General features: G+C 53.9%; 1 protein-coding gene across 2 annotated transcripts; it reads left to right on the top strand.

Annotated features, from left to right (window-relative positions):
- On the top strand, positions 1–22,525 carry wdr74 (WD repeat domain 74). 2 transcript variants are annotated; one of them, XM_078532935.1, is made up of 12 exons: positions 1–23; positions 108–178; positions 283–380; positions 5,607–5,728; positions 9,053–9,116; positions 9,282–9,419; positions 11,378–11,479; positions 12,092–12,192; positions 13,259–13,314; positions 17,643–17,785; positions 19,010–19,066; positions 22,291–22,525. In XM_078532935.1, the coding sequence occupies exons 2-12, from the start codon at positions 124–126 to the stop codon at positions 22,465–22,467; spliced, it is 1,113 nt and encodes a 370-aa protein (XP_078389061.1). In that variant the 5' UTR covers positions 1–23; positions 108–123; the 3' UTR covers positions 22,468–22,525. The 2 variants fall into 2 exon arrangements, with proteins under 2 accessions (XP_078389061.1, XP_078389060.1); XM_078532934.1 differs by lacking the exon at positions 1–23 and having other exon boundaries at positions 65–178.
- The last annotated feature ends 285 nt before the right edge of the window (positions 22,526–22,810 follow it).

The following is a 22,810-nucleotide window of genomic DNA, read 5'->3' as shown; positions in this document are numbered from 1 at the left end:
GGAAGTGAAGGGCGGACGGAACGGTAGGGCGGCCGGTAGTGAAGGTCCGGCGGACGGGTGATCGGCCGGAAGTGACGGTTCGGCGGAAGTGAAGGTCGGCCGGACAGCGGGGGTACACTCAAGATGGCGGCGCGGAGGTGCCACGTGTGGCTGGGAGCGGAGAGCGGGATCCTGAAGGGTGAGGAGAGGCGGCGGGAAAGGCCGAGGCTGCGGCGGGGCCTGGGGGCGGCGCGGGCGCCCCTCCCGCTATCATTTTAACCACCGTCTCCGCTTGAATTTCAGGCGTTGATCTCCGCAGGAAACGGGCGATAAACTTCACCGATTTTAACCGGGGGCAAGAAATCAGCGAAATCGCCTGGAAAGACCGAGAGGAAAGAGAGGTAAAAAAACCCAAACACACCGACCCTCCGACAGTGCAGCACTCCCTCAGTACTGACCCTCCGACAGTGCAGCACTCCCTCAGTACTGACCCTCCGACAGTGCAGCACTCCCTCAGTACTGACCCTCCGACAGTGCAGCACTCCCTCAGTACTGACACTCAGACAGTGCAGCACTCCCTCAGTACTGACCCTCCGACAGTGCAGCACTCCCTCAGTACTGACACTCAGACAGTGCAGCACTCCCTCAGTACTGACCCTCCGACAGTGCAGCACTCCCTCAGTACTGACCCTCCGACAGTGCAGCGCTCCCTCAGTACTGACCCTCTGACAGTGCAGCACTCCCTCAGTACTGACCCTCCGACAGTGCAGCACTCCCTCAGTACTGACCCTCCGACAGTGCAGCGCTCCCTCAGTACTGACCCTCTGACAGTGCAGCGCTCCCTCAGTACTGACCCTCCGACAGTGCAGCGCTCCCTCAGTACTGACCCTCCGACAGTGCAGCACTCCCTCAGTACTGACTCTCTGACAGTGCAGCACTCCCTCAGTACTGACCCTCTGACAGTGCAGCACTCCCTCAGTACTGACTCTCTGACAGTGCAGCACTCCCTCAGTACTGACCCTCCGACAGTGCAGCACTCCCTCAGTACTGACCCTCCGACAGTGCAGCACTCCCTCAGTACTGACCCTCCGACAGTGCAGCACTCTCTCAGTACTGACCCTCCGACAGTGCAGCACTCCCTCAGTACTGACCCTCCGACAGTGCAGCACTCCCTCAGTACTGACCCTCCGACAGTGCAGCACTCCCTCAGTACTGACCCTCCGACAGTGTTGCACTCCTCACTACTGACCCTGTTACAGTGCAGCACTCCCTCAGTACTGACCCTCTGACAGTGCAGCACTCCTCACTACTGACCCTGTTACAGTGCAGCACTCCCTCAGTACTGACCCTCCGACAGTGCAGCGCTCCCTCAGTACTGACCCTCCGACAGTGCAGTGCTCCTTCAGTACTGACCCTCCAACAGTGCAGCACTCCCTCAGTACTGACCCTCCAACAGTGCAGCACTCCCTCAGTACTGACCCTCTGACAGTGCAGCACTCCCTCAGTACTGATTCTCCGACAGTGCAGCACTCCCTCAGTACTGACCCTCTGACAGTGCAGCACTCCCTCAGTACTGACCCTCCAACAGTGCAGCACTCCCTCAGTACTGACCCTCCAACAGTGTTGCACTCCTCACTACTGACCCTGTTACAGTGCAGCACTCCCTCAGTACTGACCCTCTGACAACGTGGCAGTGTCATGAAACTAAATGTTTTCGCAATATTTTTCTGGTTTATTTTGAGGTGGGTTAGTGGGGGTGAGTATAGTTGGGTCTGTCTGTGTGTGATTTAATTATATTAGGAGTTAAGTAGACTGGAAGTTTAAATGATGAAAAGAAGCCGGGTGCTTGACATGCTAATGAGTAAACATTGATGCTGGCTCATCGCGTAAGGCTGTGAAGGGAATTTGCATTTTTAGATAAATGAAGGGATATTTCGATTTCAAAGGCATCTTAATCTGTTTGCAACTAACCAGATAAGCAAGGCTAAGGAATGTGTTTATTTTTCCCAAAGATTACCGACGATATATGGTGGTAACATTCAGTTTTTATATTATGAGGAAGATGCAACTTCAAAGACAAACAGAACAATAGAATTTACCTGTTAAATAGACAGAAACGTATATAAAGGAGAATGGAAGGTTAAGAGTCAGAAGGCCATGTAAAATCTAACAGGGCTGTTTGAAACAGCCTTCATGAAGCCATCACCCTTTGTGTATAAGTTTGCTGTCTGATGAAACTAATGCTGGAGAAAAGACATTTAGAATCCCACTATCTGGAGTATTGTGGTTCCTTGCTGAATCTGTTTTAAATCGAAAATCTATTGTGGATCTTTGCCTCAAAGGGAGCGTAACTGGGCCTCAGGTTTATTGGGAATCTGAGAGTTATTTTATTAGTAATTGTCGTCTTATGTATGCGCTTGGCATCTTTTATTTTGTTCATAAATATTTTCATTTATTTTTTATAAGATCTCTAAAGGTCGTGTTGGATTTATTACGTCTGAATTCAGCGCACGTGCCTCGTAATAGATACAAATTGCAAAACCGTTCAGATAGCGCGTCCAGTTTTCCCTCGTGGATTGGTCTACTTGACACACATCATCTGCCACATCAGAACGGGTTCTCCCTCAGTACTGACCCTCCGACAGTGCAGCACTCCCTCATTACTGACCCTCTGACAGCGCAGCACTCCCTCAGTACTGACCCTATGACAGTGCAGCACTCCCTCAGTACTGACCCTCCGACAGTGCAGCACTCCCTCATTACTGACCCTCCGACAGTGCAGCACTCCCTCAGTACTGACCCTCTGACAGTGCAGCACTCCCTCAGTACTGACCCTCCGACATGCAGCACTCCCTCAGTACTGACCCTCTGACAGTGCAGCACACCCTCAGTACTGACCCTCCGATAGTGCAGCACTCCCTCAGTACTGACCCTCCGACAGTGCAGCACTCCCTCAGTACTGACCCTCCAACAGTGCAGCACTCCCTCAGTACTGACTCTCTGACAGTGCAGCACTCCCCCAGTACTGACCCTCTGACAGTGCAGCACTCCCTCAGTACTGACCCTGCGACAGTGCAGCACTCCCTCAGTACTGACCCTGCGACAGTGCAGCACTCCCTCAGTACTGACCCTGCGACAGTGCAGCACTCCCTCAGTACTGACCCTCCGACAGTGCAGCACTCCCTCAGTACTGACCCTCCGACAGTGCAGCACTTTCCATTTACTGACCCTCTGACAGTGCAGCACTCCCTCAGTACTGACCCTGCGACAGTGCAGCACTCCCTCAGTACTGACCCTGCGACAGTGCAGCACTCCCTCAGTACTGACCCTCCGACAGTGCAGCACTCCCTCAGTACTGACCCTCCGACAGTGCAGCACTTTCCATTTACTGACCTGACAACGCTGCATTGCCATTGAAACTAACTTATCGTTTTCGCAATATTTTTCTTGTTTATTTTGAGGTGGGTTAGTGGGGGTAAGTATAGTTGGGTCAATCTGTGTGTGATTTAATTATATTAGGAGTTAAGTAGACTGGAAGTTTAAATGATGAAAAGAAGCTGGGTGCTTGACATGCTAATGAGTAAACATTGATGCTGGCTCATCGCGTAAGGCTGTGAAGGGAATTTGCATTTTTAGATAAATGAAGGGATATTTCGATTTCAAAGGCATCTTAATCTGTTTGCAACTAACCAGATAAGCAAGGCTAAGGAATGTGTTTATTTTTCCCAAAGATTACCGACGATATATGGTGGTAACATTCAGTTTTTATATTATGAGGAAGATGCGGCTTCAAAGACAAACAGAACAATAGAATTTACCTGTTAAATAGACAGAAACGTATATAAAGGAGAATGGAAGGTTAAGAGTCAGAAGGCCATGTAAAATCTAACAGGGCTGTTTGAAACAGCCTTCATGAAGCCATCACCCTTTGTGTATAAGTTTGCTGTCTGATGAAACTAATGCTGGAGAAAAGACATTTAGAATCCCACTATCTGGAGTATTGTGGTACCTTGCTGAATCTGTTTTAAATCGAAAATCTATTGTGGATCTTTGCCTCAAAGGGAGCGTAACTGGGCCTCAGGTTTATTGGAAATTTAAGAGTTATTATAGTAGTAATTGTCGTCTTATGTATGTGCTTTGCATCTTTTATTTTGTTCATAAATATTTCATTTATTTTTTATAAGATCTTTAAAGGTCGTGTTGGATTTATTACGTCTGAATTCAGTGCACGTGCCTCATAATAAATACAAATTGCAAAACCGTTCAGATAGCGCGTCCAGTTTTCCCTCGTGGATTGGTCTACTTGGCACACATCATCTGCCACATCAGAATGGGTTCTCCCTCAGTACTGACCCTCTGACATTGCAGCACTCCCTCAGTACTGACCCTCTGACAGTGCAGCGCTCCCTCAGTACTGACCCTCTGACATTGCAGCACTCCCTCAGTACTGACCCTCCGACAGTGCAGCACTCCCTCAGTACTGACCCTCTGACAGTGCAGCACTCCCTCAGTACTGACCCTCTGACAGAGCAGCACTCCCTCAGTACTGACCCTCTGATAGTGCAGCGCTGCCTCAATGCTTACCCTCCGACAGAGCAGCACTCGCTCAGTCCTGACCCTCTGACAGTGCAGCACTCCCTCAGTACTGACCCTCTGACAATGCAGCACTCCCTCAGTCCTGACCCTCTGACAGTGCAGCACTCCCTCAGCACTGACCCTCTGACAGTGCAGCACTCCCTCAGCACTGACCCTCTGACAGTGCAGCGCTCTCTCAGTACTGACCCTCTGACAGTGCAGTGCTCCCTCAGTACTGACCCTCTGACAGTGCAGCGCTCCCTCAGTACTGACCCTCTGACAGCGCAGCGCTCCCTCAGTACTGACGCTCTGACAGCGCAGCACTCCCTCAGTACTGACCCTCTGACAGCGCAGCGCTCCCTCAGTACTGACCCTCCGACAGTGCAGCACTCCATCAGTACTGACCCTCCGACAGTGCAGCACTCCCTCAGTACTGACCCTCCGACAGTGCAGCACTCCCTCAGTACTGACCCTCCGACAGTGCAGCACTCCCTCAGTACTGACCCTCTGACAGTGCAGCACTCCCCCAGTACTGACCCTCCGATAGTGCAGCGCTCCCTCAGTACTGACCCTCTGACAGCGCAGCGCTTCCTCAGTACTGACCCTCTGACAGCGCAGCACTCCCTCAGTACTGACCCTCTGACATCGCAGCGCTCCCTCAGTACTGACCCTCCGACAGTGCAGCACTCCATCAGTACTGACCCTCCGACAGTGCAGCACTCCCTCAGTACTGACCCTCCGACAGTGCAGCACTCCCTCAGTACTGACCCTCCGACAGTGCAGCACTCCCTCAGTACTGACCCTCTGACAGTGCAGCACTCCCTCAGTACTGACCCTCCGATAGTGCAGCACTCCCTCAGTACTGACCCTCCAACAGTGCAGCACTCCCTCAGTACTGACCCTCCCGACAGTGCTGCACCCTCTCAGCCCATTAACTAGGGGGGGGGAGTGTGCAGAGTTTGACTGTTTCACTTCTTCGCCCTGGCCCTTGACGTATTGATGGGTGTCAGAGAATTAACCTTTTCACTCTCTCTCTTTCTCCCCACCCTCAGGTGCTGCTGGGCTGTGTGAATGGCACAGTGAAGGTGTTCAGCACGGAGAAAGAGAATGTCACCGAGTTCCGGGACTGTTCGGGAGGAGAGGGGCCTTTGCGAGGCTTGTGTGTTTACAACAGGTGAGAACATGCAAAATGTGAGCAAGGGTAGACCATTCGCGCGCCCCCCCCCCCCCCGCCCCATAACCCTCGACTCCCTTGTCGATCAAAAACTTGTCTAACTCAGCACTGAATATATTCAATGACCCAGCCTCCACTGCTCTCTGGGGGAGAGAATTCCACAGACTTACGATCCTCTGAGAGAGGAAATTCCTCCTCATCTCCATCTCACATGGGAGACCCCTTATTTTTCAACTGTGCCCCCCTCGCTCTAGAGTCTTACGTTATGTTTGAAAGTGAGGGGTAGATCACTCTGAGTTCGAGTTAAATAAAGGAACTTATGAAGGTGTGAGGGACAAATTAGCTGAGGTGGATTGGGAAAATACATTGAAAGCTATGACTGTACATCGGCAATGGATAGTCTTCAAAGAACTATTACACGGCTTACAGCACCGGTACATTCCTTCAAGGTGAGAAAACCCAAAACAAGTCAGTCAACCGTGGCTGACAAAGGAAGTTAAGGATTGTATAAGATTAAAAGAAAAGGCTTATAAAATTGCCAGAAATAGTAGTAAACCTGAGGATTGGGAGGTTTTTAGAATACAGCAAAGGAAGACGAAGATATTGGTAAAGAAAGGGAGAATAGAATATGAATGCAATCTAGCAAAAAATATGAAAACAGACTGTAAAAGCATCCATAGGTATGTAAAAAGGAAGGGTTTGGCTAAGACAAATGTGGGTCCTTTACAGGCAGAGTCAGGAGAATTCATAATGGGAATAGAGAAATGGCAGTGAAGCTAAATGATTACTTTGGGTCTGTTTTCACTGAGGAAGATACAGGAAATCTCCTCCATTTAGAGATCCAAGGGACTAGGGAGAATGAGGAGTTGAAGGAAATTAGTATAAGTGAGAAGGTTGTATTGGAGGAATTAACGGGACTGAAAGTTGATAAGTCCCGGGGGGACCTGATATTCTGCATCCCAGAGTGTTGAAAGAGGTTGCTGCAGAGATAGTGGATGCATTGGTGATCATTTTCCCAAATTCTATATAGATTGTGGGATGGTTCCTGAAGATTGGAAGGTAGCAAGTGTCACCCCACTATTTAAGAAGGGAGGGAGAGAGAAAACATGGAACCACAGACCTGTTAGCTTCACATCAGTAGTAGAGAAAATGCTAGAACCTATTATAAAGGATGTGATCAATGGATACTTGGATAATCATGATCTGACTGGGCATAGATTTGCGAACGGGAAGACATGTTTGACGAACTTGTCGGAGCTTTTTTGAGGATGTTACTAACAAAATTGATAAAGGAGAGTCGATGGACATAGTATACTTGGATTTTCAGAAGGCTTTTGATAAAGTCCCCCACAGGAGGCTGATTATCAAAATAAAAGCACATGGGATAGGAGGCAATATACTGGCCTGGATTAAGGATTGGCGAACAGGCAGAAAACAGAGAGTAAGAATAAACAGGCCATTCTCGCGTTGGCAGGCTGTGGCTAGTGGGGTAACGCAAGGATCAGTACTTGGGCCCCAGATGTTCACAATATATACCAATGATTTGGATGTGGGGACCAAACGTAGTATTTCCAAGTTTGCGGGTGATACAAAGCCGGGTGGAAATGTGTGTTGCGAGGATGATGTCAAGCGGCTGTAGGAGGATTTGGACAGACTTAGTGAGTGGGCAAGAACATGGCAGATGGAACATAATGTGGAAAAATGTGAGGTTATCCACTTTGATAGAAGGAACAGATGTGCAGAGGATTTCCTAAATGGGAAGAGATTAGAAAGTGTAGATGTACAAAGGGACCTGGGTGTCCTTGTCCATAACTCACTGAAGGCTAACCATGCCGGTGCAGCAGGTGATTAGGAAGACTAATGGAACGTTAGCCTTTATCGCAAGAGGATGTGAGTACAGGAGTAGCGGAGTCTTGCTTCAATTGTATAGAAGCTTGGTTAGGTCGCACCTGGAGTACTGTGCGCAGCTTTGGTCCCCTTACCTCAAAAAGGATATTCTTGCCATTGAGGGAGCGCAACAGAGGTTCACCAGACTTGTTCCGGGGATGGCAGGACTGTCTTATGAAGAGAGACTGGGGAAACTGGGTCTGTATTCTCTAGTGTTTCAAAGAATGAGAGGTGATCTCACTGAAACCTACCAAATACTTAAAGGAATAGACAGGGTAGGTGCATGTAAGATGTTTCCCCTGGTTGGGGAGTCTAGAACTAGGGGACACCATTTCAAAATAAGGGGGAAGCCACTAAGGACCGGGATGAGGAGAAACGTCTTCACTCAGAGGGTTGTGAATCTTTGGAATTCTCTACCCCAGAGAGCCGGGGAAGCTCAGTCATGTTAAGGTAGATTTCTGATTAACAATAACGTAAAGGGTTATGGGGATAGTGTGGGTAAAAGACATTGAAATGTTCGATCAGCCATGAACGTATTGAATGGTGGAACAGGCTCGATGGGCTGAATGGCCTTCTGTTCCTATTCCCCCACGAGGGGAACATCCTCTCAGCATCCACTCTGCCGCTGACTAGTGGTATTCCAGAGACCCAGGGTAATGCTCTGGGGACCCGGGTTCAAATCCCATCACGGGGCAGATGGTGAAATTTGAATTCAATATAAAAAAAAAGGACCTGGAATTAAAAGTCTGATTGGACGACCATGAAACCATTGCTGATTGTCGTTTAAAAACTCATCTGGTTCACTAATGTCCCCTTTAGGGGAGGGAAATCTGCCGTCCTTACCCAGTCTGGCCTACACGTGACTCCAGACCCACAGCGATGTAGTTGACTCTTAATTGCCCTTGTTCAGAGGGCATTTAGGAATGGGCAATAAATGCTGGCCTAGCCGGCAATGCCCACACCCCATGAACGAGTTCAAAAAAACCTGGGTGCTGACCTTTTGTGATTCATGCACATGGACGCCCAGATCCCTCGGTACTGCAGCATTCTGCGGTCTCTCTCCATTTAAATAACACGCTGCTTTTCTATTCTCCCGGGCAAAGTGGACAGCCTCACATCTTCCCACCTTATATTCCATCTGCCAATATTTTGCCCCCTCGCTGAACCCGTCTATATCCCTTTGCCGACTCTTTGTATCCTCCTCACAACTTACTTTCTTTGCATTGTCAGAATGGGCGAAGGGAAGCGATCGGGGTGTTGGGTGGTGGGTGGGGGGAATACAAAGCGAGGTTTGGGTGGGGAGGGCGGTGGTAGAAATGAGGAGTTCGGTGGGGGGTGGGGGGAGGTCGGTCAATCTCTGAAAGCCAGATTGCGTACTGGCCCATCTCTTCTGGAGTGGCTGTTAGACTAACGCTCTGTGTCTGCTCTCACCCACAGCTCTCTCGTCACCTGCACCGAGTCTGGCCTTCTGAAAGTGTGGAACGAGGGTTCGACAGATCACGTGAGGGAAACCCTGTCTTTACTTGGTGGATCTGGGCGTGTGGGGGAGGTGGGCGGGTGGGCAGGGGTGTGGTCAACCCCCCTGTTTGGGGAGGTGGAGGGGACTGGTCGGGATTGCACGGACCCTCTCCTCTCAGTGATGTAAGAGTGGGTGTTCTCCCGACAGGTGGAAGTGGGCCGTGCTGTGTGCCGGATGCGCCAGGACACCACCAGGCCGGAGCGAGTGGCGACCGGAGGAAAGGAGAACGCGCTGAAGGTGTGGGACCTGGAGAGGCTCCAGGAGCCCGTCTTCACCGCCAAAAATGTAAGTGGGAAGCGTGATTTCCCCCTCCCCGCCTCTCCCCCACCTCGCCCCCACTCCCCGGCCTCCACTCTTCCCCTGCCTGCCCCCCCAGCCTCCCCTCTCTCTCCCCCCGCCTCCCCTCTCTCTCCCCCCGCCTCCCCTCTCTCTCCCCCCGCCTCCCCTCTCTCTCCCCCACGTCCCCTCTCTCTCCCCCCGTCTCCCCTCTCTCCCCCCCACCTCCTCTCTCTCTCCCCCCCACCTCCCTCTCTCTCCCCCCGTCTCCCCTCTCTCTCCCCCCGTCTCCCCTCTCTCTCTCCCCCCCCCCTCTCTCTCTCCCCCCAGCCTCCCCTCTCTCTCTCCCCCCGTCTCCCCTCTCTCTCTCCCCCCGCCTCCCCTCTCTCTCTCCCCCCAGCCTCCCCTCTCTCTCCCCCCGCCTCCCCTCTCTCCCCCCCGTCTCCCCTCTCTCCCCCCCGCCTCCCTCTCTCTCTCCCCGCCTCCCCTCTCTCCCCCCCCAGCCTCCCCTCTCTCTCTCCCCCCGCCTCCCCTCTCTCTCCCCCGCCTCCTCTCTCTCTCCCCCCAGCCTCCCCTCTCTCTCCCCCCAGCCTCCCCTCTCTCTCCCCCCAGCCTCCCCTCTCTCTCCCCCCGCCTCCCCTCTCTCTCCCCCCACCTCCTCTCTCTCTCCCCCCGCCTCCCCTCTCTCTCCCCCCGCCTCCCCTCTCTCTCCCCCCGCCTCCCCTCTCTCTCCCCCCGCCTCCCCTCTCTCTCCCCCCCCGCCTCCCTCTCTCTCCCCCCACCTCCCCTCTCTCTCCCCCCGCCTCCTCTCTCTCTCCCCCCACCTCCCCTCTCTCTCCCCCCGCCTCCCTCTCTCCCCCCGCCTCCCCTCTCTCCCCCCCGCCTCCCCTCTCTCCCCCCGCCTCCTCTCTCTCTCCCCGCCTCCCCTCTCTCTCCCCCAGCCTCCCCTCTCTCTCCCCCGCCTCCCCTCTCTCTCCCCCAGCCTCCCTCTCTCTCCCCCGCCTCCCTCTCTCTCTCCCCCGCTCCTCTCTCTCTCCCCGCCTCCTCTCTCTCTCTCCCCCAGCCTCCCTCCCTCTCTCTCTCCCCCTGCCTCCTCTCTCTCTCCCCTGCCTCCTCTCTCTCTCCCCGCCTCCCCTCTCTCTCCCCCCGCCTCCCCTCTCTCTCTCCCCCCGCCTCCCCTCTCTCTCTCCCCCCACCTCCTCTCTCTCCCCCCCGCCTCCCCTCTCACTCTCCCCCCGCCTCCCCTCTCACTCTCCCCCCGCCTCCCCTCTCTCTCCCCCCGCCTCCCCTCTCTCTCCCCCCGCCTCCCCTCTCTCTCCCCCCGCCTCTCCTCCCTTCATCAGCCTCTTGTGCTCTCCCTGCCCTTTATCCCTCTCAGAATCACTCTGCGATCTCTCTGATCAGCTTAGTATTGACTAACCACCTTCCATTGAACAGATATCAGTGCATTTCTCTTTCTCTGTCCTCCCACCGGTTTGTGGTTTCTCATTCTCTGCTTTCCATCCCGCAGCCTCAGTAAAACACCTGCGTTTGTACAAGGACACAGCACTGGTGGCCATTCAGCCCCCCGAGTCTGTGCTGGCTCTTTGAGAGAGCTGCCCAATTAGCCCCAATCCCCCTGCTCTTTCCCCAGGACCCTGGAACCGCTTCCTTTTCGAGTATTTACCTGATTGAATCTGCTTCCATCGCCCTTTCAGGCTGTGCCTTCCAGATCACAGGAACTCGCTGTGTAGGGAAAAAATAATAATATTTCTTTGTGTAGCCTCTGCTTCTTTATCGCAATCCCCTGTCCGTATCCTTGCGTCTCCCTCTCCACGGAAAGTTCCGGATCTGAAGGCTTCACCTGGACTGAAGGAAACTGGCCGCCCGTGTTTTCCACATTACCCAGTAACATGGATGGTTCAACGCCCTTTGTGCTGGATCCTGATTGGTCCCTGACCCCTGTACCTGCCCTTTTTATTTTACAGGTCCGCAACGATTGGCTGGATCTGCGGGTCCCGGTTTGGGTGAGAGACATGCAGTTCATACCCGCCTCAGACAAAATCGTCACCTGTACTGGGCATTGCCAGGTTCGTCCATCACTGACCCTCTGACCTGCATTGCCCACTGTCTGTCTCCTGAGTGCTGGCGATCTTGCCTAGGGTGTGACTCGTGTGATGCCTGTGTTCGTAACTTCGTGCAGCGTTTAATAGACCACCCACTACCTTATAGGATGCACAATCCCCACCAGTACTGTGCCCCAGTGTTACACAGTGACAGACCCTTCCCCACCAGTACTGTACCCCAGTGTTACACAGTGAAAGACCCGTCCCCACCAGTACTGTACCCCAGTGTTATACAGTGACAGACCTGTCCCCACCAGTACTGTACCCCAGTGTTATACAATGACAGACCCGTCCCCACCAGTACTGTGCCCCAGTGTTACACAGTGACAGACCCGTCCCCACCAGTACTGTACCCCAGTGTTATACAGTGACAGACCCGTCCCCACCAGTACTGTACCCCAGTGTTATACAGTGACAGACCCGTCCCCTCCAGTACTGTACCCCAGTGTTATACAGTGACAGACCCGTCCCCACCAGTACTGTACCCCAGTGTTATACAGTGACAGACCTGTCCCCACCAGTACTGTACCCCAGTGTTATAAGTGTTTGATTGCCATTGTGTTCCTCTGCTCACAGGTGCGTGTTTATGACCCCAGCACTCCGCAGCGCAGGCCAGTTCTGGAGGTCACTTATGACGAGTACCCGTTAACTGCCCTCTCCCTGACGCCTGATGCCAAGTGAGTCTAAGTGGAGCGTATCTATTAACCTGTATCTAAACACGTGCTGTACCTGCCCTGGGAGTGTTTGATGGGGACGGTGTAGAGGGAGCTTTACTCTGTATGTAACCCCGTGCTGTACCTGTCCTGGGAGTGTTTGATGGGGACAGTGTAGAGGGAGCTTTACTCTGTATCTAACCCCGTGCTGTACCTGTCCTGGGAGTGTTTGATGGGGACAGTGTAGAGGGAGCTTTACTCTGTATGTAACCCCGTGCTGTACCTGTCCTGGGAGTGTTTGATGGGGACAGTGTAGAGGGAGCTTTACTCTGTATCTAACCCCGTGCTGCACCTGTCCTGGGAGTGTTTGATGGGGACAGTGTAGAGGGAGCTTTACTCTGTATGTAACCCCGTGCTGTACCTGTCCTGGGAGTGTTTGATGGGGACAGTGTAGAGGGAGCTTTACTCTGTATGTAACCCCGTGCTGTACCTGTCCTGGCAGTGTTTGATGGGGACAGTGTAGAGGGAGCTTTACTCTGTATGTAACCCCGTGCTGTACCTGTCCTGGGAGTGTTTGATGGGGACAGTGTAGAGGGAGCTTTACTCTGTATGTAACCCCGTGCTGTACCTGTCCTGGGAGTGTTTGATGGGGACAGTGTAGAGGGAGCTTTAATCTGTATCTAACCCCGTGCTGTATCTATCCTGGGAGTGTTTGACGGGGACAGTGTAGAGGGAGCTTTACTCTGTATCTAACCCCGTGCTGTACCTGTCCTGGGAGTGTTTGATGGGGACAGTCTAGAGGGAGCTTTAATCTGTATCTAACCCCGTGCTGTACCTGCCCTGGGAGTGTTTGATGGGGACGGGGTAGAGGGAGGTTGTTGTGCATACATTGCTGCATTGCACAAAGTGGCTGCAAATATGCCTTGTTGGCCACTGAGTGCTTTGTGATCTTCCTGAAAGAAGTTATAGAAACGCAGGCCTTTCATTAATGGTATCTGCTGTTTGAAGTCTGCAGCCTCTTTTAAGCCTCCAAGCTGATGGCAGCACGCACACCCTGTCACTAACTCTGTCGCCTTTTCTCCTTCTGCAGTTCGGTTGTTGTGGGTAATACGCGTGGACAGATGGCCGTTCTAGACCTCCGGAAAGGTGAGGACTCATTCTCAGTTCCCAGTGGATCGAAACACCCTTCACTCGATTGGAGAGATCCTTTCAGTTCCACAACCCCTGACCCCATGCTCACTCTTAACTCTTCCCAGGAGCTCTGGCCTGTCCCTTCTGATGTAGCAGCATGAATCGTGAAATCGTAGGAGCAGGTGCAGGCCATTCAGCCCCTTGAACCTGTTACACAGGAGGAGGCCATTCAGCCCCTCGAGCCTGTTACACAGGAACAGGAGGAGGCCATTCAGCCCCTCGAGGCTGTTACACAGGAACAGGAGGAGGCCATTCAGCCCCTCGAGCCTGTTACACAGGAACAGGAGGAGGCCATTCAGCCCCTTGAGCCTGTTATACAGGAGCAGGCCATTCAGCCCCTCAATCCTGCCCCACCTTTCATCAGATCAATGCTGATCTGTATCGGTATCTCAAACTAATCTACCCGCCTGGATTCCATAACCCTCGATCCCGTTCCCCAACGAGAATATCAATCTCTGGTTTGACATTTCCAATTAACCCCCGCCCCCCCCCACCCCCCCGCAGCTACAAGAGCTTTTTCAGAGACAGAGTTCCAGAGATTCCCGCTGTCCTCTGTGTGAAGAAGTGCTTCCTGACATCACCCCTGAACGGCCTGGCTCCCGTTTTAAAGTTCTGGCCTCCCCCACCCCACCCTTGTTCTGGAATTCCCCCCCCCGCTCCCACCGCCCACACCAGAGGAAATTGTTTCTCTTGATTGACCATATCGAATCCTTTAGACACCTTGAACACAGTGTCGTATGGGGACCCTCTGTTGTTTTTGATGTACGTGAATGACATTGGAGTTGGGGGTACAGTTCGCAATTTCAAAATCTGCCGCTAAACTCCACAGTATCTTTGTCAAGGCAGGCTGACAAAGCTAATAAGGCATGTGGGAACTTGGGCTTTGTACGTGGAGGGATAGACTACAAAAGCGAGCAAGTTATGCTAAACCTTTATATAAAAAAAAACTGGTTCAGCCCCAGCCAGGAGTTTGGTGCCCGATTCTGGGCCGCACGCTCTTTAGGAAGGGACGTGAAGCCTGTCGGAGTGGGTGCGGAGGGAGGTTTACCAGAACGGGACCAGGGGTGAAGGGACTTCGGTTCGTGCGGGGAGACTGGAGAAGCCGGGATCGTTCTCCTCAGGGCAGAGAAGGTTAAGGGGGGGGATTTGACCGAGGGCCTTCAAAGCGATGAAGTGTTTAGATAGAGGGTAAATAAAGAGGAAGGGTTGGTAACCGGAGGGGCACAGATTGAAGGTAATTGGAAAAATAACTAGAGGCAACATGAGCAGGCACCTTTTCGCAGGGCGGGTAGTTTGGATTTGGAATGCGCTGCCTGATGGGGTAACGGATAAAGATTCAATCCTGAGTTTCATCTGCCCTGGTTCGAAGGGTTGGCCACACTGTGAACAATCTTTCTCCACTCCGCTGCCCTCACTGCCTGTCCCAAACAGAGAGGCCAGTCCACGTTCTGATATTATCCACCTGTGTGCCACCTTGGGCCTTCCTCGTGCACATTTTCCAGGTTTTTACCTGTTTTTTTCTTTTTTCTTTCCAAATCCCCCCTTCACATCCCGTGTCCAAAACGCGTGAGCTCCTTTAAGGTGACTGCTGCCGACGAGTCCCCTTGAACGCCGTCTTTACCCAGCGTTTGTCCGCTGAGCCGCCCGTGACACGCGCACACACGATATCCGCCCGAGTCCTTCCATTCCGAGCGCTTTTATTCGTGTCGCTCTCCCCTGGCGGCCCAGCTCACGCGACCAGGCACTGTCACCCACCGGCCCCGCGCAGGAGCTTCCGGGAGACGGGTTTCCGTCCCCCGTCGGGATGCTGAGGCTCCGCCACGCTCTCCCGAGCGAGTTCACGACGCCGGGGACCCCCGCCCCTGTTAAGTCCGAGCCCAAATTCCTTCGGCGGACTCAGCGCCTCCCGTGATGAGCGACCCAAGATGGCGGGAGGCGTCGGCCTGTCCAGGCTGAATCCCGCCCGTCAGAATCTTGCAGGTCCTTCGACCCCCATCACCTTCGCCTTGTCAACGTTGATCAGGAGACCGTGTTTGTGGTTCGTTTGGATCAAGACGATTCACCAACCCCTGTAGCTCCTCCACTGAGTTAGCCAGCACAACAATGTCTTCGGCATGTCGAAGATTGGTGGGTGGCGAGTTTCCAATCAGCAGCCACCTTTAAATATTCATCAAGTGTCTCTCTCTTAACCGATTCGGCTCGAGTGTTGAACAAACACATTCAATAGGAGCTTTCAGAAGGAAAATGCTTGAAGGAGAAAACAGACACAGGGCCGTGGGACTAACTGGATTGCTCTTTGGAAGATTCAGTGGGCCGAGCGGCCTCCTGTGCTGTATAATTCTGTGACTGAGATCACCCCTTAACCTTCTTTACTTAGGGAATACAAGCCTAGTCTGTGCAACCTATCCACACAATTTAACCCTTTTTATCCCCAGAATCATTTAGGTGACTATGTGCTGCGCCCCCTCCAAGGCCAGTATATCCTTCCTGAGATGTGGTGGGAGAGCCCATTGAACCACTACCCATAAGGTACAGTCACCCAGTATTTCCCCTTGTTGGTATGTTCCCCCTCATCATTACCACATTGTGTGAGGGAGGTGCTAATACCCCGAGGGGAGCATTGCACTCAGTCACCTTCAGCCTGCTGCCTCTAGCTCCTGGGACACTCTGGTGAGTAACTCACCTCCTGACTCCCCAAAGCCTGTCCACCATCTACAAGGCACAAGTCAAGAGTGTGATGGAATACCCCCCACTTGCCTGGATGAGTGCAGCTCCCACAACACTCAAGAAGCTCAACACCATCCAGGACAAAGCAGCCCCGCTTGATTGGCACCCCATCCACAAACATTCACTCCCTCCACCACCAACGCACAGTAGCAGCAGTGTGTGTACCATCTACAAGACGCACTGCAGCGACTCACCAAGGCTCCTTCGACAGCACCTTCCAAACCCACGACCACTACCATCTGGAAGGACAAGGGCAGCAGACACATGGGAACACCAACACCTGCAAGTTCCCCTCCGAGCCACTCACCATCCTGACTTGGAAATATATCGGCCGTTCCTTCACTGTCGCTGGGTCAAAATCCTGGAACTCCCTCCCTAACAGCACCGTGGGTGTACCTACACCACAGGGACTGCAGCGGCTCAAGAAGGCGGCTCACCCCCACCTTCTCAAGGGGGCAATTAGGGATGGGCAACAAACGCTGGTGTAGCCAGCGACGCCCACACCCTGTGAAAGAATAAAGAGAGACTAAGCATGGTTAATGTATAGAGCACATGTAAATTGACCTTCACATTATCCAGTTAGTTAAATTTTTTCTTTGTATAAAAATGAAGATGCTGCTCATGCCAATGACACTGACATCCCATGAAAGAATAAAAAGGAACTGGGGGGGTGGGGGAGGTGGGAATTATTTTTACGCAGCCAGTGGTGGTGATCTGGAAGGCGCTGCCTGAAAGGGCGGCGGAAGCAGTTTCAATCGGAACTTTCCAAAGGGGAATTGGATAAACACTTACAAGATTTCCTGTGTCTAGAGACTCACGAGGCAGACAAAGTACCTGCTCACGGTCTTTGGTTTTCAGTGGCTTGTTTGACTTGGAGTGAGTGGCCAGCCTGAAACCAGAGGCTCTGGCTTGAGGGGGGCACTGCTCTGCATCAAACGTAGCCGACCAGGACTCAGCTGCCATTCCTACCCGCTGCCATCGGCATGTTGCAGGTTGGCACTCTGCCTGTCCGGCCGTGTTACACAGGCACACCTTCCCTGGCCAGCAAGTCCCGGACTGGGACTCGAACCCGGGACTTGCGGCTCAGGGACACTGCCCACTGTCCCGCCAGGCCTCAGACAAACGTTAGAACGGGAACGGGCAGAATTTAGAGGGCAATAGGGAGAGAGAGCAAGGTTCTGGGATTAATTGGATAGCTCTTTTCAAAGAGCTGGAACAGGCGGGATGGGCCAGGCGGCCTCGTCTTGTGCTTTTACCATTTCTTTGTTGGCCGCCGCTACTCGGCCAGTGAATGGAGGCCACTCTCTGTGAAGCCAGGTTGTCCTGCCGTGTGTTTGTGAATGTGGACCAGGGTCGTGGGGTGGGGCGGGCGGAGGGGACAATCTGCAAGAAATGCTGGTGAACATTGGCAGATAGTGCCAACGTCACATTCACCCGGGCAGAGAGTGGCGGAGGTTAAGGGACAATGTGCTGGTTGGGAGTGTGTGGGTCGATTGTGTGTGTGTGTTATTTTTGTTCAGTCCTGGTTGCTGATTGCTGTCTCTGGTTTTCCTCAGGGAGGCTGCTGAAATGTTTGAAGGGGCAGGCCGGGAGTATCCGCAGCGTCCAGTGTCACCCCACCCTGCCCTTAGTGGCATCCTGCGGGCTGGATCGCTTCCTCCGAGTTCACAGCACTGAGACTAAGATGCTGCAGCATAAGGTGAGGACCCCTGGGAAAGATCCCTGTCCCTCCCTTTCCCCCACCTCTCCCCCACTCTGAAAGGTCGATGTCCCCCTCGCTCCCTGCAAAGACCTCTCTCTCTCTTCCTCTCTCTCTCCAGAGATCCCCGTGTCCCTCGCTCTCTCTCCAGAGATTCCCGTGTCTCTCGCTCTCTCTCCGGAGATCCCTGTGTCCCTCCCTCTCTCTCCGGAGATCCCTGTGTCCCTCCCTCTCTCTCCGGAGATCCCTGTGTCCCTCCCTCTCTCTCCAGAGATCCCTGTGTCCCTCCCTCTCTCTCCCGAGATCCCTGTGTCCCTCGCTCTCTCTCCGGAGATCCCTGTGTCCCTCGCTCTCTCTCCAGAGATCCCTGTACCTCTCTCTTTCTCTCTCTCTCTCTCTCCAGAGATCCCTATGTGTTTTTCTCTCTCTCTCCAGTGATCCCTGTTCCTCTCTCACTCTCTCTCCAGAGATCTCTGTGTCCCTCGCTCCCTCCAGAGATTCCTGTCCCTCTTGATCCCTCTAGAGACCCCTGTCTCGGTCTCTCTCGCTCCCCCCAGAGACCCCTGTCCCACTCTCTCCCCCAAGAAATTCCTGTCCCCCTCTCTCCCCCCCAGAGATCCCTGTCCATCTCATACCCCTCCCCCCCTCGCAGAGATAACTTTCACCCTTCCCCCTCGCTCTTATTTCTGTCCCTACCTCCCAATTGCTCACTGAGCTTCTTTGAATCCCAGTGTATGGTGAACCCAGAGCTCAGAGAGAGACTGGATGCTCAGGTACCATTCCGCATGGCTGCTCGGTCTTGATGAGGGTTGTTTGGATAGTTGGAGTGGGGGAAGTGGGCTGTTTGTCAGTGCTAATTGGATACAAGCCAGTAGAAGTATGAAACTCGATACATGTCCTTTTCTTGATAGTTGGTTTATTCATAGAACGCAGCTTTACAGATCTCTGTCTCCTACCTAACCAACTCTCCAGAGCAACAGCGGTCTCTTGTTATATGTGCTCAGGATACTTAGCAATACTCTCCACCTGTTTATCCTTAGCCTGAACAATATAATTGACATTAGCAGTCAGGGGCTGTCAGATGGATGGGGGTGAAGTTGGTGAGGATGGTTGGGGTGCAGTATCTGATAAACGCCACTGCCAGTTGCAACCAGCCAGCTGTGTACAAGGTTCTGCCGCTGGTCTTGGCCCCTCGTTCAATCTGTGCCTCGCTTCCATTTCAAGGTTTACCTGAAGTCACGTCTGAACTGCGTCCTGTTTACAAGTCGGGGAAACTGGGAGGTGAGTAACTGGCTGGAAGTGAACCTCTGTGGGGGAAGGGAGGCAGGAATGAACCATCGGCTCACCCACCCTCTGAGTCACATGCAATGGGTTTGAGCTCCATTTCAGAGACTTGAGTCCGTAATCCAGGCTGACAATCCCAGTACCAGTACTGAGGGAGTGCCACACTGTTGGAGGTACCGTCTTTCAAGTGAGAAAAGATTTAATATTTTATTCGAAAAGATGGTCCCTCCAACATTGCTGCTTTTCCAATGGCGCAACGCGCACTCAGTACCCTCACACTGAGTGCAGCTCTCCCTCCGTACTGACACTCCGACAGTGCAGCAATCCCTCCATACTGACCCTCCAACAGTGCAGCGCTCCCTCCGTACTGACCCTCCGACAGTGCAGCTCTCCCTCCGTACTGACCCTCCGACAGTGCAGCAATCCCTCCGTGCTGACCCTCCGACAGTGCAGCAATCCCTCCATACTGACCCTCCAACAGTGCAGCGCTCCCTCCGTACTGACCCTCCGACAGTGCAGCAATCCCTCAGTACTGACCCTCCGACAGTGCAGCGCTCCCTCAGTACTGACCCTCCGACAGTGCGGCACTCCCTCAGTACTGACCCTCCGACAGTGCAGCGCTCCCTCAGTACTGACCCTCCGACAGTGCAGCACTCCCTCCGTGCTGACCCTCCGACAGTGCAGCAATCCCTCCATACTGACCCTCCAACAGTGCAGCGCTCCCTCCGTACTGACCCTCCGACAGTGCAGCAATCCCTCAGTACTGACCCTCCGACAGTGCAGCGCTCCCTCAGTACTGACCCTCCGACAGTGCGGCACTCCCTCAGTACTGACCCTCTGACAGTGCGGCACTCCCTCAGTACTAACCCTCCGACGGTGAGGCACTCCCTCAGTATTGACCCACCAACGTTGCAGCACTCCCTCAGTACTGACCCTCCAAAGTTGCGGCACTCCCTCAGTACTGACCCTCGACGGTGCGGCACTCCCTCAGTACTGACCCTCCAACAGTGCAGCACTCCCTCAGTACTGACCCTCCGACAGTGCAGCACTCCCTCAGTACTGACCCTCGACGGTGCCACACTCCCTCAGTACTGACCCTCCGACAGTGCAGCACTCCCTCAGTACTGACCCTCCAACGGTGCAGCACTCCCTCAGTACTGACCCTCCGACAGTGCAGCACTCCCTCAGTACTGACCCTCCAACGGTGCAGCACTCCCTCAGTACTGACCCTCCGACAGTGCAGCACTCCCTCAGTACTGACCCTCCAACGGTGCAGCACTCCCTCAGTACTGACCCTCCGACAGTGCAGCACTCCCTCAGTACTGACCCTCCGACAGTGCAGCACTCCCTCAGTACTGACCCTCCAACGGTGCAGCACTCCCTCAGTACTGACCCTCCAACGGTGCAGCACTCCCTCAGTACTGACCCTCCGACAGTGCAGCACTCCCTCCGTACTGACCCTCCGACAGTGCAGCACTCCCTCCGTACTGACCCTCCGACAGTGCAGCAATCCCTCAGTACTGACCCTCCGACAGTGCAGCGCTCCCTCCGTACTGACCCTCCGACAGTGCAGCACTCCCTCCGTACTGACCCTCCGACAGTGCAGCACTCCCTCAGTACTGACCCTCCAACGGTGCAGCACTCCCTCAGTACTGACCCTCCAACGGTGCAGCACTCCCTCAGTACTGACCCTCCGACAGTGCAGCACTCCCTCCGTACTGACCCTCCGACAGTGCAGCACTCCCTCCGTACTGACCCTCCGACAGTGCAGCAATCCCTCAGTACTGACCCTCCGACAGTGCAGCGCTCCCTCCGTACTGACCCTCCGACAGTGCAGCACTCCCTCCGTACTGACCCTCCGACAGTGCAGCGCTCCCTCAGTACTGACCCTCTGACAGTGCAACGCTCCCTCAGTACTGACCCTCCGACAGTGCGGCACTCCCTCAGTACTGACCCTCTGACTGTGCTGCACTCCCTCAGTACTGACCCTCCGACAGTGCGGCACTCCTTCAGTACCGACCCTCCCGACAGTGCCACACTCCCTCAGCACTGACCCTCCGACAGTGCAGCAATCCCTCAGTACTGACCCTCCGACAGTGCAGCACTCCCTCAGTACTGACCCTCCGACAGTGCAGCACTCCCTCAGTACTGACCCTCTGATAGTGCAGCACTCCCTCAGTACTGACCCTCCGACGGTGCAGCACTCCCTCAGTACTGACCCTCCGACGGTGCAGCACTCCCTCAGTACTGACCCTCCGACAGTGCCGCACTCCCTCAGCACTGACCCTCCGACAGTGCCACACTCCCTCAGCACTGACCCTCCGACAGTGCAGCACTCCCTCAGTACTGACCCTCCGACAGTGCGGCACTCCCTCAGTACTGACCCTCCGACAGTGCAGCACTCCCTCAGTACTGACCCTCCGACAGTGCAGCACTCCCTCAGCACTGACCCTCTGATAGTGCAGCGCTCCCTCAGTACTGACCCTCCGACGGTGCAGCACTCCCTCAGCACTGACCCTCTGACAGTGCAGCACTCCCTCAGTACTGACCCTCCGACAGTGCAGCACTCCCTCTGCATCAACCGCCCGATCCTGCCACACTGACCCTCCTGACGGAGGAAGCCATGATACCATTGAATGGGGACCAGGCTCAGTGGGCTAAATGCCTGCCTCCTTTTCCTGTGTAAGTGTGTGCGTTCTTTGGCGTGAAATACAGCACAGAGGGAGGCCATTCAGCCCATCAGTGTCTGCGCTGGCTCATTTGAAGTGCCCTCCGGTTAGTCCCACACCCCTGCCTCTGGAACCTCTCTCTCATTTGACCGTTCATCCAGTTTCCCTTTGGAAGTAAGTCCCTATTGAGTCTGCTGCTTCCACCGCCCTTTCGGGCAGCGCCTTCCAGATCCAAACCGCCCCTGTTGCCCAATGAAGTCTTCCCCTGAGTCGCTTTCGGGTTGTTTTGCCAATCGGCTTAAATCCGGGCCCTCTGGTTGTCGGCAACGTTCCCTCCAAGCCACGCGGCTGTTCTGCAGCCCCGGAATCCTCTGCGCAGACCAGGCACAAGCCGGCCTCTTTAACATAACGTGAGTGCGCGGCCGTGCAGAAGAAGTTTGAACGGGGCCGTTCGCTTAATATAATCACCCCCACGCTCAGAAAGAGAAAGGTATTAGAGGGAACGTTGGTCATCAGCCTTTCGGCCGTTAACGTGAAACTGTCCTTTGAAAGGAGGAGGATGCAGAATGCACAGCCCTAGAGGGCGTGAAAGAGGAGGAAGGTGATGAAATCTGGGACTCGATGGCCACAGTCACCGACAGAACTGAGTCGAAGAGGAACATGGACCAACAGGAGGATCCCAAGAGGCGGAAGAGACGGAAGCAAACGTCCACAGATCCCGGGGTTTAACCAGGAAAATGTTGTAGCCTCTCTCTGTCTCTCTCTGTAAAATCGACTTATTATCTCACCGGCCCCTGTGTGTCTCCTTCTCTGATTGTTTGGAGCTGCCGGGCTCTCTGTGTGTGTGTGTGTCAATCCCCCACAGACCCTCCATCACCTTTCAGCTCCCACCGCCCCCTCACCCAGGATTTACTGGACAAAACATGTGCTCGAACCCCAGCCGCCTTTCACAGATTCTCCTTCACGATTTTGCCGCCTCCTCCTCCATTGCATATCCTCCAATCTCGGGTTGTTTTTCTTCTCCTTTTCTGTGGAATCCCCTTCCCCCAACCCCTCCGCACTGCACTCACCC

This window comes from Cetorhinus maximus, chromosome 31 (genome assembly GCF_964194155.1).
Source record: "Cetorhinus maximus chromosome 31, sCetMax3.hap1.1, whole genome shotgun sequence".
NCBI classification, from domain to species: Eukaryota; Metazoa; Chordata; class Chondrichthyes; order Lamniformes; family Cetorhinidae; genus Cetorhinus; species Cetorhinus maximus.
Note: the sequence above shows the minus strand (reverse complement) of the source record. Positions and strands in the feature narration are given on the sequence as shown.